This window comes from Dermacentor albipictus, chromosome 3 (genome assembly GCF_038994185.2).
Source record: "Dermacentor albipictus isolate Rhodes 1998 colony chromosome 3, USDA_Dalb.pri_finalv2, whole genome shotgun sequence".
In the NCBI taxonomy this organism is placed as follows: domain Eukaryota; kingdom Metazoa; phylum Arthropoda; class Arachnida; order Ixodida; family Ixodidae; genus Dermacentor; species Dermacentor albipictus.
Window position 1 is genome coordinate 65613500 of NC_091823.1, and position 16987 is coordinate 65630486.

At 44.1% G+C, this 16987-nt stretch overlaps 1 protein-coding gene across 2 annotated transcripts in view; it reads right to left on the reverse strand.

The window, feature by feature from the left end:
• Positions 1-7236: 7236 nt before the first annotated feature.
• The window catches only part of LOC135905556 (cell adhesion molecule Dscam1-like), a 77651-nt gene continuing 67900 nt past the window's right edge, over positions 7237-16987 (reverse strand). The window contains exons 20-26 of one of the 2 annotated variants that reach the window (XM_070535535.1): positions 16353-16520; positions 14522-14859; positions 13569-13635; positions 11686-11866; positions 10691-10835; positions 8588-8784; positions 7237-7865 (exon numbers count right to left, since the gene is read on the reverse strand). In XM_070535535.1, coding sequence (XP_070391636.1) covers positions 10706-10835; positions 11686-11866; positions 13569-13635; positions 14522-14859; positions 16353-16520 — 884 coding nt within the window. In that variant the 3' untranslated portion in view covers positions 7237-7865; positions 8588-8784; positions 10691-10705. Of the gene's footprint in view, positions 7866-8587; positions 8785-10690; positions 10836-11685; positions 11867-13568; positions 13636-14521; positions 14860-16352; positions 16521-16987 lie in introns of those variants that run through there. The other variant, XM_070535536.1, reaches the window with a different exon arrangement.

Genomic DNA, 16987 nt, shown 5'->3' on the forward strand with positions numbered 1-16987 from the left:
AAAGATCATGTGGCGTGGTTTAAAAGCTGTGTTACCTGTCTTTCCTAGTCAACATTACCGACAGTTCGAATATCTTCAGCCGTAGTGAACACAATGTTTGGCCTGAATTGAATGGAGCGAAGTTTTCAGGAGTGAATAACGAATGCCTTTGAATGTTTTCAGAAGCGTGTTCTTGTACCAGATACTATTTTTTCATTGGCACAACAAATTTAATGCGTTATTATTGTGCTTTGTATAACCATGGGCCACATAGCATTTTGCTTCGAAAGTGCAATTACATTAAATAATTTATACGACGCATGACTAATTGTTGAGGCCATTTTTCCCAGTATACATTATCGACATCGCCAGCCATAAAACCACTCGTTAACAAATATCTTACTAGAACTTTATATTCCTACACCGCAACAAACTTTTATTCGATATTAATTAGGTGAGAACGGGAATGCTGTAAAGATAGAAGCCGTACTTATTGAACATTTCAAGAAATAAAAGAAGGTGTATCGCATGAATTAAAATTAGGTTCAAAGCTTTAGTTCGCTTATATAAGCGATATAATAAATACAACACACTCGTCACGAATAATAATGTGCGTGGACGACACCAACGGACCTTTTCCAAGGGATGATATAATTGAACTGAAAAATCAATCAATCAATCAATCAATCAATCAATCAATCAATCAATCAATCAATCAATCAATCAATCAATCAATCAATCAATCAATCAATCAATCAATCAATCAATCTTATCTTGTCTTCAACACGAAAGCAGCTTATCTGCGGTTGCGCGCGTTCCATAGAATAAGGATACCTTGAGCTACAGTCTCGTGCGAGAGCGCGGCAGTAGAGCGAGTAAGTAAAGTCCATGGCTTCCAGCTCATACCGAGTTCGTGTACGAGACAAGCACAGGCTCAGAAGTGCGGCCGTGGCCGGCATGCCGTCGTAGGAACCATCGACGAGCCAAAAAAAAACCAATAGAAAAAAGAAAGGTACCGGCAGTCTTGGCGTAGCTCGCATATTGAACAGGGAGGAGATCGCGCGCTCCCTTTCTGCCGCGTCCCGTCTTCCCTAGGTATTTATTCTTCGTCTCGGCGGCGGCCCGGTGAGCTAGCGAGCATTGTGCGGGGCTCATTGCCGCGGGCGAACACCGAATGTGGCCGCCAGCTGGCCACGTATCTGTAAGCCTGTAAGCGCTACAACGACGCTGCTTCGACCGGCGACGTCGAGCAAAGAGGAGAAACGGGTTCTCGTCTTCTTGCCGACGAAGAACCTCTCTCACCGCAATCGGCAACCTCGCAGTGCAGGAAACGTGGTGCGCAAATGACGCAGATGGGAGAATCATATTCGTTTGCGCGGGCACAATAAAAAAAGATGCGATCACTTCCCGTGCAGCTGGATTCCCGACAGGAACGAATGGGACAGAAGACGCAGTGCTCGCTTCTTTAGGGAAGGCAGCGACGTCGGAGGGGACGGACAAGAACCGATAGCATGGGTCCGAGCGTCGCCAGCGCGTGTTTTGGGGCCGAACAGGTGGGACGCCGAGGATGTGGTACCGGGACCCAGCTGGCCCGTGTTCTGGCTTGGAACGAATGGCGAGCCATAATGACTTTTGCTTTTGACTTTAGTAGAGTGGCTACAAGAACGGAGACGAGGGAGGACAGAGCCAAAATGCAATCTTTGATGTATAGAAATAACGAGCCGACAGTTATAACCTTTTCTGCAGAGAAGGCAAGAAAGTGCGGTGTCGCCCGTAATCGCTGAAGCGATTCACACGTAAAATAAGATAAAATGTGCTATGTGGTGGAAGGGTCGTAGATGCATTACTTCCTACTGTAAAGCCTTAACAGCAAAAAGGAGCAAAAAAGAAAAAAAGGGGGGAACGACGAAACTGTAACTCCTTAGTTGCATGTAGTTTTATCAACAGTTAAGTGAGTTTGGTAAAAGGTGAATTCCTGCTAAAACCAGATTCGTCTGTTTATTTACATCTCTATAAAAAATACACTGTCTTGCGAGTGTTATCAGCAGGTTTGTTCCTGTAAGCAGACAGAGAAGACAAAAATAGGTTGAGCCGTATTGGTAAGTTATCGTTTCTACAATAACAAAAAGAGTCGCCCTCAACGTTACAGGAGGCTTCATAAACAATAAAATACGAAAAAAAAAGAGACGAACTGGGAGCGGGCTTTTCCGGAGTTCTCGCAGCGGCTCGCTGTGACGTCCATGACGCTGAAAGCGTCTGCTCGAGGCGAATTTATATTTTATCGGTAACCGTGGATTCCATTCCATTTTAAAAGAGCTAAAGGTAGAACTTATGAAGGTTAGAGGGGTTTACTGGCGCCATTCACGCGCAAATAAAACTAACCAGAATATGTTGAAACACATTACGTAGAAATGACGTAAGAACGACGTCTAGCGTAGGGGTAGGTCGCAGACTACCGCGAATATAGCGAATATAGAGTTGTGAAATAATATTTTGCCAGCCTGAATTGATTTAATATTTCTTTCTCGTGCTCGTTTAAATGGCATAGAAGGTGGAGCTGACAGCAATCTTAGGTATTTTTTTGGTGCCGAGGATGTAAAATTTGCCTTGGTAAACTTCTTGAGAGTTAGTTACTTGAGCTTGAGCTTGGCGACTTATGTTTTACAGCGGTTTTAGTGTCTAAATAAAAATTCAGGTATCATCAGTCACTAAGTATTACCTGTTCATATGCAGAGCATTTCATTCTGTTCGTCTCTTAAGTCTCTAACACGAAGATTTCGGCGCGAGTGAGTGAGTGAGTGAGTGAGTGAGTGAGTGAGTGAGTGAGTGAGTGAGTGAGTGAGTGAGTGAGTGAGTGAGTGAGTGAGTGAGTGAGTGAGTGAGTGAGTGAGTGAGTGAGTGAGCGAGCGAGTGAGTGAGCGAGTGAGTACGTGAGTGAGTGAGCGAGTGAGTACGTGAGTGAGTGAGTGAGTGAGTACGTGAGTGAGTGAGTGAGTGAGTGAGTGAGTGAGTGAGTGAGTGAGTGAGTGAGTGAGTGAGTGAGTGAGTGAGTGACCCTGATGCATTTCAAAATGTTGAGTTATTGTGTCGCCGGCTTCTCCACTAAAAATTAATTTTCCAGTGATCAAAGGCTGAGGACAGGAGGCGATAAAAAAACAATGTTCTGGCAATAAAGCACATTTCGTAAACCTGTTTAAACAGTAAGTATAGACAAAAACTCCAACAAAATGACATGTTTTGCCCTTTACGCAAATAAATACGTGTCAATGAATTAAGTCGATCATTTAATATGCAATAACTGTATAAACACACAATACTACTACAGCACTAAGTGTTATTGCAGAGGTTCAATGACCCTTTCAGAGACGTTGATTAAATATTTCAGAGCCGTTCGTTGTAACGAGGCATTGTCCCAAGGCCAAAGAGACATTTTTATGCTGAAAGAATAATAATGAAGGATGGTCATGTTTGTCATGAAAGCATGTAATTGCTCTTCAAACTAAGGACAGCTAAAATTCACATTACTGAGTGGGTTACTTATTTGTGTTAAATTTTGTAGCTTTAGGCGTAGACAAACATCAGGAACAGCAAGGAGATATTCATTCCTTTCTTTCTGCCGTCGATACCTCGTGTTTCACAGCACTTAGGTTTATATCTGTGTTCTTTTTTTTTTCGAATGTTCCCGAGGGTCTTTTGAGTCGCAACTAATCTCATCATGCGTTCGAGACGCCATCAGGGTTGTGGGGTTCAGAACGCTCAGGCTTCACATGCAAAGCACGTGGGTTGACGTCTAATCATCTGAATGAGTTCTGCTCCCGGTGGTCCCACATGACGTTGGCCAACTTCTGTACATGTCTTTCTTGTGTGTGGAAAGTATGATTCACATTTGGTGTGCCTCCCTCTCCCCCTATTGCTCCTTGCTTTCTTTCTTTTTTGCCGTTAACGCAAATGATGCAAAAGGACACGCGGGGGGTTGGAGAGAAGTCGCTGGTGCTGAAGACTAATTAGCGAAGTCAACGGCGCTCTAACTGTGTCAATTACTGCGTCGTCTTTCGTAATTATGCCGACGTGTGTTGGAACAGCGTTGTCGAGGCCCCTTGAGAAAATGAGAAATTCGATCGATACGGCTGTTTGAACATTTAGTTTTCCATTGAAAAGGAAAGAAAGTGCTGGACACTGAAAGACACTGTAATAAAGAAAGAAGAAACTGGTGCAGAAAGAGCAAGGAAGCTTCTAATCGAGATGGAGCACCAAATAGCGATTATTTTTGTTTTTATCATTGGAACGTTCCCGCTCCTTAGGCTACGTGACATTCGTTTTTTTCAGGCACTTGGGATGGTATACGTATACCTGGAATTTCTAGAGTACCGTAAATGTTTCAATCAGCGGAACACCGCTCTAATTCACAAATTATGGATTCCAGTAACGACAGAGACTTAAATGTCGCTATGTGTACAAAATTAATTGATATTCGCAGCATAGCTACATTACGAGATACCTCAAAACAGTTTATTCTGCAAACCTAATCAAACAGTGATGTTGAAGCACGTGTGCCAACACAGTGGGAACACGATGCCATAAAAACCAGATTTTATCAAATTTTGCGAACTTTCGACAGATATTCATACAAAGAAATTTTCTTTCTTGTGGGGGGGGGGGGAAGGAGGGGGCGAAAATGAGGACGGTATGGGTGGGATAGGTTTATGCTCACAGGATAGATCTTATTGACCATGTAAACAGCCTTGCCTTTCAAATGAACGAACTTATCAACTTCGCTAAGTCTATTGTGCGCGTTTATTGAGCTATCCTTTGTCATCTGTACATGATCATGATCCCGTTGGGTTCACATAGGGTTCTTCATCATCACTTGTGGAGCTTTCTCTTGATTGTGATCTTTGCTTTGGGCGTGGTTGGTTCGCTACATCTCCAAAGCATAATAAACGTCGTGATAAGTGCTGCGTAGCACTATGTTTAAATGCAGGGTGCGTCGCCCTTTGAACACTTCGATTGACTTACCATTCTTTAGCGTGGCGGTTAGTGCAGCTGGTCAAAAATGTCTGCCGTAACCACTGTTCAACGTCGAGACACGATGCGACGCATACAAGTGCAGTTTTCTTTTTTTTTTCAAATTTTGCTATACTGTGGTGCCTTTATTAAGCGAGATGTTACGCACTGTAATTCGCAGCTTTTACTATCAAGGCTCATCCAATATCTTGCTTATTACCTACTAAAGCTTGCTCGTTCATTCACCATTCCGGTTTTCAGGTTCACAGCTTGAGATTTAGCTCGTGCTTAATGTTTTTCATTCCCGCGCGAGTGCTTGACCACTGCTGCTGTGGTCATGCACTCTACTCTCGCTCACTACATTTTCTGTAAGGGATGCTAGGTCACGCTAACACGCATGCCGTTCAAGGTACGATTCCCAAACTACGTTAAATATGTCTGCGACTGTTCCTTGAGGAACCTTCGTAACTTTCCTTTATGATACGTTGACTATGCGGATGTCACCTTGGCTTCTAACGAATTTATTTCGTATTGCTGCTGCGATATTTGAAAGCTACTGGATTGAGTCAGCGTTAACGATATCCCCACTGGACTTTCTCTTCTTCTTTTAATCTTTCCGTCCTTTTTTCCCTTTCCCCAGTGTAGGCTCGCCAACCGGACCCAGTCCTGGGTAACCTCCCTACCTTTAATTTATCATATGATCTCTCTCTATTTCGTATCGAAGATAATTTTGAACTTTTTTGGTCAGTTGCTGTGACGTACAGAGTAAATGTTTTTACACTCGTAGTGGTGTCTTGGTGTGTCCCATTGCCAACGCTATTATAGTGACATACCAACACCGAAACAAATGTTCCCTGCGATTAACACCCTTAAGTATGAGGATTTGTTGGAACTACGATCTACAATATTTACCCTCTATGGGACACACCTTGTCCAAAAAAGTATAATCATCATCGGTCTCGCTTGTGTTTTCTTTCGTGAAAACTCTACTCTCGCTCACTACATTTTCTGTAAGGGATGCTAGGTCACGCTAACACGCATGCCGTTCGTGACATAGAAGTACCGGGCTCACATCACTGAAGAAAGCAAATGCACACGCGATAGATAGTGACTATTGTTGTACGGTAAAGGTAGACCCCAAAGGTTCTAAACTAGTTTTGAGTGTAGGAACGAAATGAAAGAAAAACAACAACAAAATATTGTTCTTCTAAGGCGTTGTACTTTAAACTTCCTTTTTAACAATCTCCATATGCCCAATCAATGACAAATAATTTATCCACAGACCGGTTGCGAAGAAGCGTATGGGCAGATGAACTCAAATCTCGCGATCTTCACATGAAAGCCAGGTACTCTATCTATTACGCCGCAGAGCAGACATGTTGCAGCTTTTTTAATGTTGGTATATGTATACATAATTTTCCCAAAACCTCCGCGAACTCTTTTTGAAACTTTGCTCTGCTTTGCTTGATAAGAAGTATTGCATCATACTGCATCTTTCACCAGAGAAACGAAAACTTTAGTTATGCTTAAAACCTGTTCTTTCCTCGTCAACGATGCCTTCGTGGCGCAAACGCGGGAGCAGGCCGAAGTTTTCCATCCGTGCTTTTGTGGGGAACCAAGCTTTGCACAGGGTCACGTTATGTGGCGAACACGCTAACTGTGTGTCACACCAGCGTTAGCGTGGTGACCACAGCAATCTATATACTTATACCAGAAAGCGCACGCCGCTCACAAACTTTCTACGCGCATCTAGCGCTGGCTTACGTGTCTACCTTTCACCATGGCGTCGGGAATCTAACATTCGCACAGGGTTGTCGGAATTGTGCAAAAAGTTATATGGTGTTTCGAATAAAGTCCAACAATATGGTTCATTCGTTGCTAGTGTGCTCAAGCCTGCATCTGTTTATACCTGTCCTTGGGCAGCGTGGCTAACTTGTGACAAAGGAAGATGCTCGGTGAGAACAAACGGCTTTATTAATTTATTTCCTTTTTTTTTACAAACGCGCGTAGTTTCTGTGGGAAGCACAACAGGCGCGTCGTACGAATAAGCCTTAGATTTGTCTGCGGGTAGCTTCCTGTGGTCATGGGTGTCCTGTTATAATTCATTTTTTACACGAGCAAGATTGACTGCCTTTATAATGACAAAGACAATATAAGCCGCGCATAAAGCAAATTCTTTTACAGAAATGGCAAAAAAATAAAGTAGATTTATTTGTAAAAATACAAATTATGTACAATAGTACCCCCCAGAAAGTCGTTCGGGAGCCGTACGTTTGTTGTTTGAATGAGTCCTCGCGCACCCACAAGCTTCTTCTCGCACTGTGCTTTGAGACAGCTCGAACCGTCCGTGTCCCTGCTTCACAGGTATCACAACTCCTAGCGGCGTCGATGCTCGGTTCGATGCGTCGGCGCGCTGGTGCACTAACTTGGACTCACTTCGCTGACACGCACACCACTGTTCATCGGAGAAACGGTTCCTCGTAAATAAATTCGTAGCGCTTCTTTTTCTTGCTCCTATTTTCTTCTAATAAAAGAAGGATGTATCATTAAATGGCCGCTGAATACAATCACAGTTCTCACTGCGCGGTCGGATTTTGACTAAAAGATGATTTGCCAAGTGCCGCATTTGTCACCAGATAGCTACCACTCCAGTGTGTAGCTAGGCGTACTGCCGGGGCCATGGCGAATTGTGACGACGAGGGGTAATCTGACTGACACGGTGGCACGCTGAAGGATCCGATTCCCAGACACTGCATGCAACTTCTGACGACGATGCTCCGTCTCCACAGCCGGGTATCTTGCACAACACAGAAACACACTCCAGGTACTCCGGACGTCCAAGAGCTTACTGGGAAGGCCTTCTGTTGATTTTCCTGCTCCTCCTGCGGATAAGTATGAAATTGGCGGCATTAAAGCACGGCATAAATGAGGAAAAAAGAGTACCTGGCACGTTGAGAGAAAGAGAGAGAGACAGAAGAAAACGAAAAGCAGGAAGGGTAACGAGAAGCCTGCTACCGCACATTGAGGCTTAGCGTAAATTAAGAGGAGTTTTAGTACAACTTAACCCCAGTGTCAATGCTTTCGCAAATGAACTAGAAGGGACACTGCCTGCGAGAAAATGAAGTCAAGGTAGGTTAGAAGCTCACATAGATGACAAGACAAATAACAGTTCAAATGAAACCGGAGATTATGTAAATGTAGTGGGCGGGTGAATGAGGCATTTCTGATTTTTAAGAATTCATCTGAGGTAGCATATTGCTGCAAAGTATGAACCTGGCTCCTAGTGACTAGTAATAAAGCAAAATGAAAAAGTAAACCTCTTCGCAGTATTTATGTAGTTTAATAAGAAATGACTCTCTCTACATTCGTAGGAAGGCTGCTAAATTTGTAACGTCATACACTCGTTATCAAAGCGATAACGCAACTTAATAATGCCATGTTAAGAAAGCAAAATAAGAAAGGACTTCAATCAAGTATCGTCGTCGACAGCAAATGCAGGATTCTTTCTCATTGATTGCTTGTAAATGCAGGATGCTTTGTCTAAGCGCTGGTTGCGAAATTTGAAAGCAAGCCTTTATTGCCGTAAGCAAGCCCTAGCACGTACCGGAAAAACCATCTCGGTCTTGTCTGCATAGGAGCATGGCGTTTATTTTCCATTGAAATGCCCGTAGCAAAAGCTGGTGTCTGGATTATCGGATGGCCAAATGTGGTTCACAATGTCTTGACAGCCATTCCCCCGCGCAGACACGGCAGCGTGCACGGTGGTCCAACATGGCTCGGGCTGCTGAAAGAGCACGGGCCCTGCAAATACACGTTGACGAGGAGACCAGCCTGTTTGGACTGATTGCATAGCGGTTTGCAGTGTATAGAAGTGCAGATGCATAAATTTAAAACCACATGAAGACAACAGAAGGTAAAGCCAGAGAAAGAATAGAGATAACTGTTTTTTTTTCGACCGTATTTACTAGAATACAGGCCAATATTTTTTTCTGTAGGGAATGATGTACAAGTTGATGACCGACTTAGATTCAAGCATGCGGTTTGGCCGCAACCGCCAGACACTGTCGGCAGCAGGAAGCTCTGTCGCACGCGCTGAAAAATTTGCCTCTGATTTTATCCGGAAACACACATAGAAGCCGGAATATCTGTAACGACATCCCAAATCTCAAAGAGGCGAACGCGAAAGTCTCCAATGTTCAGTGCGTCGTTCAAAACAAGTTTCGACTTTGCCTGTTTCTACATGCCTTCAACATGACCACTTCACTTAGATAGTGGGGTAGATTGCGGCGGCTTTGGATAAAATTTTGGGCAGTTACATAATGCGAGCCTTCCGCAAGTGCAAACATCCCGATCATGTTGCGTGTTCTATTCGCAGTCCAATACATTTCTTTCGTCTCGCTTATATACGACGAAAGCGTCTTTTTCCGACCTTCCAAAATTTGGTGATCACCTAGAAATTTAGGTCGTATTAGGTTCGAATAAAAACGGCAATTGAAATTTATAAATGCTAAGGAAGAGGGAAATGAAAGTGCACCAATAGACAACTTGCCGCCGGTGGGAGACAAACGAGGCTGAACTCGTATCTTCTGCATTACGCATGCGATATTCTGTCATTGAGCTACCGCGGCGGCATCATGGCGTACTACATTTTTGGGCATTTGTGCACTTGTACCAGAGACGTAGCCGCGGAAGTGTAACTCGACATAACTCATGCAAAGGGCGTCTCATCTCCCACCGGCGAGGAGCTGTCCTTCCTTTCACTTTTATTTCCTTTCTCTTTACTGTTTCCGCACTTCAATTAAAAAAGAACTCGTAATTTTCCCTACGCTCTCCTTGCCACCAGTGTCTGATGTATCCACACGAATGTAACTAACAAAAATCGTGCCACTCTGTAACCCTTGTGGTTTTGCATCACTGGTATAAAGGCACATTGTATAGAGTTGCAACATTTTTACCATCACATATTGCGTGGAAATGATAGAGTGAATTTCTCGGCTGTTTCAAACACAAAAGCTGGTTTACTTCCGGTATGCTAACAGCAACTTCTGAAATTGGAGCAAAGGTAGTGAAAAGCACTGTTAGATACGACGAAATTTCGCGATTCATCTCTGACTTTTTTTCTTTTTTGTTCTACAATCTAACACCCAATCTTTAGTGGGTGTGGTAATCTGACTGATCAAACTTGAGCCAAAGTAAATGAAATAAACTAACTCGTGCTCTACACATATAGGGTTAGATACCTTGTTCCACTGGAGCATTGCGTTGGAAAGCAGGTGTGTCATCTGTGTAAGCTGCGATCCCAGAAAAAGCGATTGCTATTCGCAGTGGTATAAGCAGCTGCATGAATGCTGTTTAAAACATTAACAGACCTCGGATGTAGCTTTTCTTTTAATGCTTGACTCCGAACGCTATATTGAAAGTTACCAGGTAGATAGAAGAGTAATATTTTGAAAGTTATAAATATATAATTTCGGGCTTTTGAAGCCACCAACAACTGCTATTACGTTTGCTTTCTTTTACAAACTTTGACAAGTAAGGTGGTCTGTATATTTGTGTAGTAGCATCTTGCGAATAAAGGTGTGAACAAGGCGCTGAATCTTTAAAGTTCTAGAAGCATTATACTAGGATTTTTCCTTGGCGTTGCGGCCACCATGGCTCTATACTTTAATCTAATCCTTGAAGAAGTATTTTCAAAGTGCTCACTCACATCGTCGTCACAGTCTTATCTCTGCGAGGAGAAACGCCTAGCGTGCATGTCACACTCGGCTTCGGACGTCTCGTGGCTCTCAGTGGAGAAGTCTGCGCTCCCTTTGTGTGAGTCCAGTTCCACATGCTTCAGTCCGTCTGCGTACCTGGCCAGGACAGTGCAACAAAGAATCTTTACGGAAGGGAACACGTGGCCGCGTCTGTGCATCCGAATTTTGTACTCATAATTCGTATAAGATAGGCTGGAGTGCACCGGTTTCAAGAATCTGCGTTCCTACGCCTTAGCAGCACTTGACCTTTTTCGAGAATGCTTCATCTGTATTTGTTAACCGAGGACTTTAATATACTGCTTACTGTCGTGGAGTAATGCTTCGGTTCTTGAACGAGGGCAGCGCGAAGCTGGAGTATGGCGGATAAGGGTCCTTAGGCTTCAAACGTCCAAGTTCAAATCCAGGTTTATTGCACTTTCGTAGAGACGCTTGACACTTAAAAAGGTGGCTTGAGTGGCGGGTGGCTGGTGTCAAGGCTCACCTTGGGTGACTGCGCTGTAACATCTTTGCTTACGCGCATGACTTAGAATGCGCGTTGTTTTGTAATTTACCCTTCCCTTCCTGCTGTCGGTCCGGCCGCGCTTAGCTTAGCTTGCAGACAACCTTTTGCATTAGGATGACAGTCTCCATTTTTATTCCCGGCAGAACAAGATATCTCCTATTTTTTCAGGAGTCGATTTATTTTCTCTGAGAGCATTGCAGTTACGCGCAAAACAAGCATTCCATTCGTGAACTGGGTTTTGATCCTATATTCAAGGAGGAGGGGGGGAGAGGAACTTACAATAGTGTAGCAGGCTTAATTAGTTGAAAGATAACATATCACAACTTTGCATTTTCATGTGAAGTACTCTTAGTTTTTGCTTTCTGTAGGTCATATCTTACTCTTAATCGTAAGCCTTTGATCTTTGTTCCATTTACTCAGAATGCACTGCAACCATGAGCTCACCTGGAATGCTTCCTCAGCTTATTTTCACCGTATATGTCATCACCGTGGGTGCTCCAGTGTTTCTTCTTTGGCCGAGAATAAACGTAGGAGACATTTGTGTTTGGGTAGCCTTCAATTATGCTGAGCGCTTGAAGTGACTTTCGAAGGCCTTTGTACTTGTCTGGGGACATGTATAATGGAGCTACGGAAAACAAGAAGTAATGACAAAAATCAGCACCTTATCTGCACAGCCATGACAGTATAGTTTGAGTACTCTTCAAGCCAGCAGAGGTGAAGGAACTAATAATGTAACCTCTTTCACAGTTTAAATCATTTTATTTAAAGCGCGCATGACCCACAAATGACAATGTTCATTTCATCGCCATGAACGCTAGCACTTTGGTAGACTTAGGAGTGCTATAACGTAAAGCTCTATTCCATCTCTTCAGTCGGCCCTCAACGATTGGTCAAAATTTTGTTGAGCTACCCCCTATTTCACCAGTCCGTAACGCGACGTCACGAAAACCGCGAAAGCTCCCCATCTGATATGACGTGAGCACGCTGATTATGCACGAATAGGGGTCAGAAAAAAACAAAACTTATCCCTGATTCGACACCTTTTTCGCCATTTGTACTGCGCTATCGGTAAAAATCTTTCGGGCTGCACTCATTTCGCCTTTCTGTTATGCGACGTCACAAAACCGCTAAAACCCAGCAGGTTAAAGTGACGTACACGCATTAAAGATGCATTATTATGCCGAACTAAACTGAACTTCTTTACGAAATAGTTGCAGATTGCCAGTTCCGAAAGCAATAAAAGACGTCTGACTATCGATCACCCTGTCACTGGCTACGCGGAGCTGCCGGGGAGCCGGCGTACCACAAAAAATTTACGTGACAGTATAACAATGTCGAGCCTTTGGGCACATATACGACATCACTCTGCCAATTATTTTTCTCTGAGGATCTGTTTAATGAAAATTTCAACCTTCTTTGGAACGCAACCGTGATTAACCGCGATAACCCTCTTTATTATTACGTGCTTCCTCGTCTCTTGTGAGCCGATTAGATAATAAAAACCCCTCAAAGTAGCCAATGGTATTCGCTTTGAAATAAAACAAAAGTGACCTCCTGTAAACGAGGAGAGCGTTTGATTGTGCGGTTCAAACAGCGCTGCGGTTGACTGCCCGATGCTTACGTCAGCGGTTGCGTGAAGTTGTCGTCAGAAGACTGGAATAAAAATATGTTGGAATAGTTCTACATTATAGGGGCTGTTAACTATGAACCTTTCTTTAACGTCACAGAAGGCCGCCGTTGATTGATCATAGCTTTTTTATACCACATGATTACCTGCGCAAATAAACACCTTCCATACTACGATGAATCGTGCTGTAGATCTATACTAGTGTGGGGTGCGATCATGTTTTTTTTTTTCGCATTTGAACAGTGTTGATCTAAATATACCACCTAAGTAACCAAGACGTTCTAGCTTATAAATCAATGCGCTGGGCGCCATATAGGAGTGCGCACACCGGTCAGACAACTCAGTCTTTATGCACCTGGCTGTTCGATGGAAATAATTATACGCCTGCACGTTGAGGAGAGGAACCCATTAGACTGTGAAAAAAAAAAAAGACTCATCTCTAAAATTAGTAGGAAAATGTTCATGCGCTTAAGGGTGCAGTGAGAGATTACATGTTTGATGGAATGCGTCTGGGCATCAAAGAAAGGAAGGTTATAATTATCATAGCGCGAAAGTGGTACCTACAAAGCAAGTTATTATTATCTAGGGAGCCTGAATGACAGCACCGTGCGGAAAAACTAAATTATGCAAGGCGAGCGGCCATTATAAGATCTCAGTTCAGAAACCTCTCGCGAAGAAAAGTGAACACGTCGGCTCTTACCAGGCTTGGTATAAATGCTTTCCGGAAGGCACTGCGTGGACCCTAGCGCGTGACCTTGCCCGTCTGGCTGCGCAAACAAAAACATTGAGGAGAAAAAAGCCCGAGCACATGTGAGTGCGGTCTACACAAGTCTGGGCAAACAAAACGCGGTACAAACTAGACCACTGAGGTTATAAGTTATCATACACGAAGAAGAAAAAGTGCACCGCATTTGAAGTCCATCTGACTACAATAAAGGTGAAATGCTTCGTGCCTTGGGATTGTACACGCGCTTCATATCACGTAACTTCTTTCTGCGGGGCAGCTAAGATCCAATATTATCGCATTTTCCTCTCATACACTCGCTGGTTTTACGCAATGATTGTTAGGCAGCGTCCATAAATACGCAAGCTTCAAGCGAAACATTGTTGTCGACAGGTACATAAGTCGCATGCGAGACGGCCTCCTTTACGGCTGTCGTGGAAAAAGTGGTACCTCTATATTACGCCGCAGTATCGAGTCACTCTGCACGCAAGCTGGCCTCAGTAGCCTAGTGTGGCGCGTATTGCTGAGTTCATAAGTATAACTCTTTTCGACATACAGGTACTTGCAAAACTGTACACAATTTGCAAGGCAGCTAGCCCTCCACTCACTTCACTCAGAAGCCAAGTGGGTCGGCTTGCACAGAGCTACGCTGCACCCATTTCGAGGGGACAAGCGTTTATACGTCTGCTACTAAAGCCTTCTTGCGCTTACATAACTGCAGATCACAGCACTCCGCCAGCTAAATAAGTTCCTGCAGCATTTACTTGCAACGGCTGTATTCCAGCTCGTACCAGCGAAGCTGGTACGAGCAGGTGTGACATATGCGCGTCATGGTCAAGATGTCGGGTGAAACCACGCCGACTTGGCAACCGTGACTGAGACACGTGGCTGCTCATAAACGCTTCCGAATTCAAGGAGGACGGACGTACCTGCTGATGCAGCTTCTTTCCCTCTGGGCTTGACGGCCTCCGCACAAAAGGCACATCGTAAGTGTGCTGCGGCACCATACGTTCGTCTATGGCTTCGTCCGTTGCGCTGTTCAGACTTCTCGCCGAGGCCCAGCCAGACTGCAGACCTCCGGTTGCGTACAATGACGACAGCCGTCCTTCGCGAGTGGCGTAAGGCGACGGGTAGTAGAGCTGTTCGTGATCCAGGGCACGTCTGTGTTGCGTGGTCTCGGACTCCTGTTTGCTGTCCGATCCCTCCCATACGCTCATTGGCACAGTATCCACTGACTTGGTGGTCTCTGTCACCTCGTCCACGTTTCCTGTAAGTATTGGAAATTGTGGGGTTTAACGTTCCCAAAATGGCTCAGTGGGCTATAAGGAACGCCGTAGCGGTGGGTTACGGGTAGATTTTTGCCACCTAGGCTTCATTAACGTGCTCCTTAGTCGAAGTATACGCGAGTATTTTTGAATCGATATGCGACAGCCGCGACCACTAATCGAACCTTCAACCTCGCGTTCAGCAGCAGACAGCGATAGCAAATGAGCCACCACGGCGGGTTCCGATGTCAGTAGTAGGTGGCAAGGATGCAAGACCATCCCGGTGGATTTCAAGCAATTTAAAACGTCATTGTAGTATAACTAGGAAGCTGTGAAGTGCGATTACCTCACTCAGTAAACGTAAATGTCATTTTATATGGAATCTGTGTAAGAATTATGGTGAAAAAATATTTAACATCGAAGCTGAACACACACGCCAGCTGAAGCGCTACAGATCCATTTGCGGAATAAACCACTTTTTTTCATCTTAATGCGTGCAGTTATTTACGGGGCCGTTTAGTCTTTTCAGAAATGCTTATTTTAGCTTTTATCTAAGGGCGGAGCACACAGTACAAATAGGAGGGATATTGCGTGCGTAGAAGTAATATTTCGCTCAGATGTACAGTCGCGGACAGAATATTATAGGCCATCAAATCTAAGAAAAAGCTGAATATCTCCGCAACCTCACAACGCAATTTAGTATTTGCATTTTGGACCTCGACTAGAATATGGTAACAACGTTGTCGTGGGCAGTTTTACTGGTTACTGCTACAGGCTGCTCGGGAATTGAACGTTTTCGGAGATCCGGTGGTCCGTTTTATTCTGTCCGCGACTGCACATGACACCGTTTGCCCGCAATTAAGCATGTTAATTTAACAAGCCAAAAGAAGAAGCTTGTCTGGCCGACTTAAAGTAAACATTCCTGTGATTCCACCTAATCATTCGTTTTCCGGCTGGCTATGCCAGCACACACGTACAAGTAAGAAGAGTTATGACGGTGGCTCTTATATTTCATATTTATTTTTGCATTCGTTCATAGAAATATCGAACATCAAGTTACTGTGCATATATCTTGACGCAAAGGTTCCATTATAATTTTCATATCGGGATGTATTTGTAGTATCACGGGCTTTAATTTTGGATTTATAAACACATTCTCTAATGCAGTATAGAATTTATTTATTGGAATAAGCTAACTAATTGGCTGACATTGTTAATAGAAGTTGGGTCTGCGTCTTTATGAAAGCTCAACTCAGATCGAACTACGGGGTTATAAGCCGCTTAACGTACACACGCGCTTCGTCTATTAAATAATTTATCCTCTTTTTCCGCTTGTGCGCTGCAGCCTTCAAGTCAGAGACTCAAAGGTCAAACTATGCAACATCATAGCGACCGTTAAACATATGTGTCGCAAACGAACAGTCAATACGCGGCATTTTTAGGTATGCAGTCAGTTACAGAGGCAGGGAGAAAAGGTCCCAGCGGGAAGACACACCTGAATACGGGCGTTGAACGGCCGTGACGCGTCGGCGGGAGAACACATAACACACGGCGGCCCCTAGCAGAATCACCACCACTAAAGAACAGACGATAGGAAGAATGATGTGGATGTGGCGACGTTGAGACTCCACGGCCTGTGTCCACTGAGGCGGTGGCACGGTTCCTACAACAGAACGAAGAGGTATCGTGTACCGTAACAAAAAATAAGTACGCAACGCAATATTTATCTTGTTTCAGAGAGATATCGCTTCCGTATTCAAATTACAGTGACTCGATGGTGTCAGTGATATTCAACTCCTTGATGTCACGTTCCTGTGCCACTCGATGCTTCAAGAATCTACTAAATTTAAGCCGTACCCACGCTCTTTGTGAGTGCCATACTTTCGACAGCTCAGCGCTGTCGCTAAGATACGTTCAGTTATATCCAATAGCACATTATCGGAAGGTATATTGTTACCAAACAGTTGTGGCATGTTACAGTGTTCCTCACAGGAGGAAATGAAAACAGACAACATTTATTGGGACTTTAGCAAACCTGTACCTCTGAGCAACCTCTTTAGCAAACCTCTGAACGTGTGCAAACTCGCTATATCGGGCATACGAACCTGAGCAGACGCATGATAACGACAA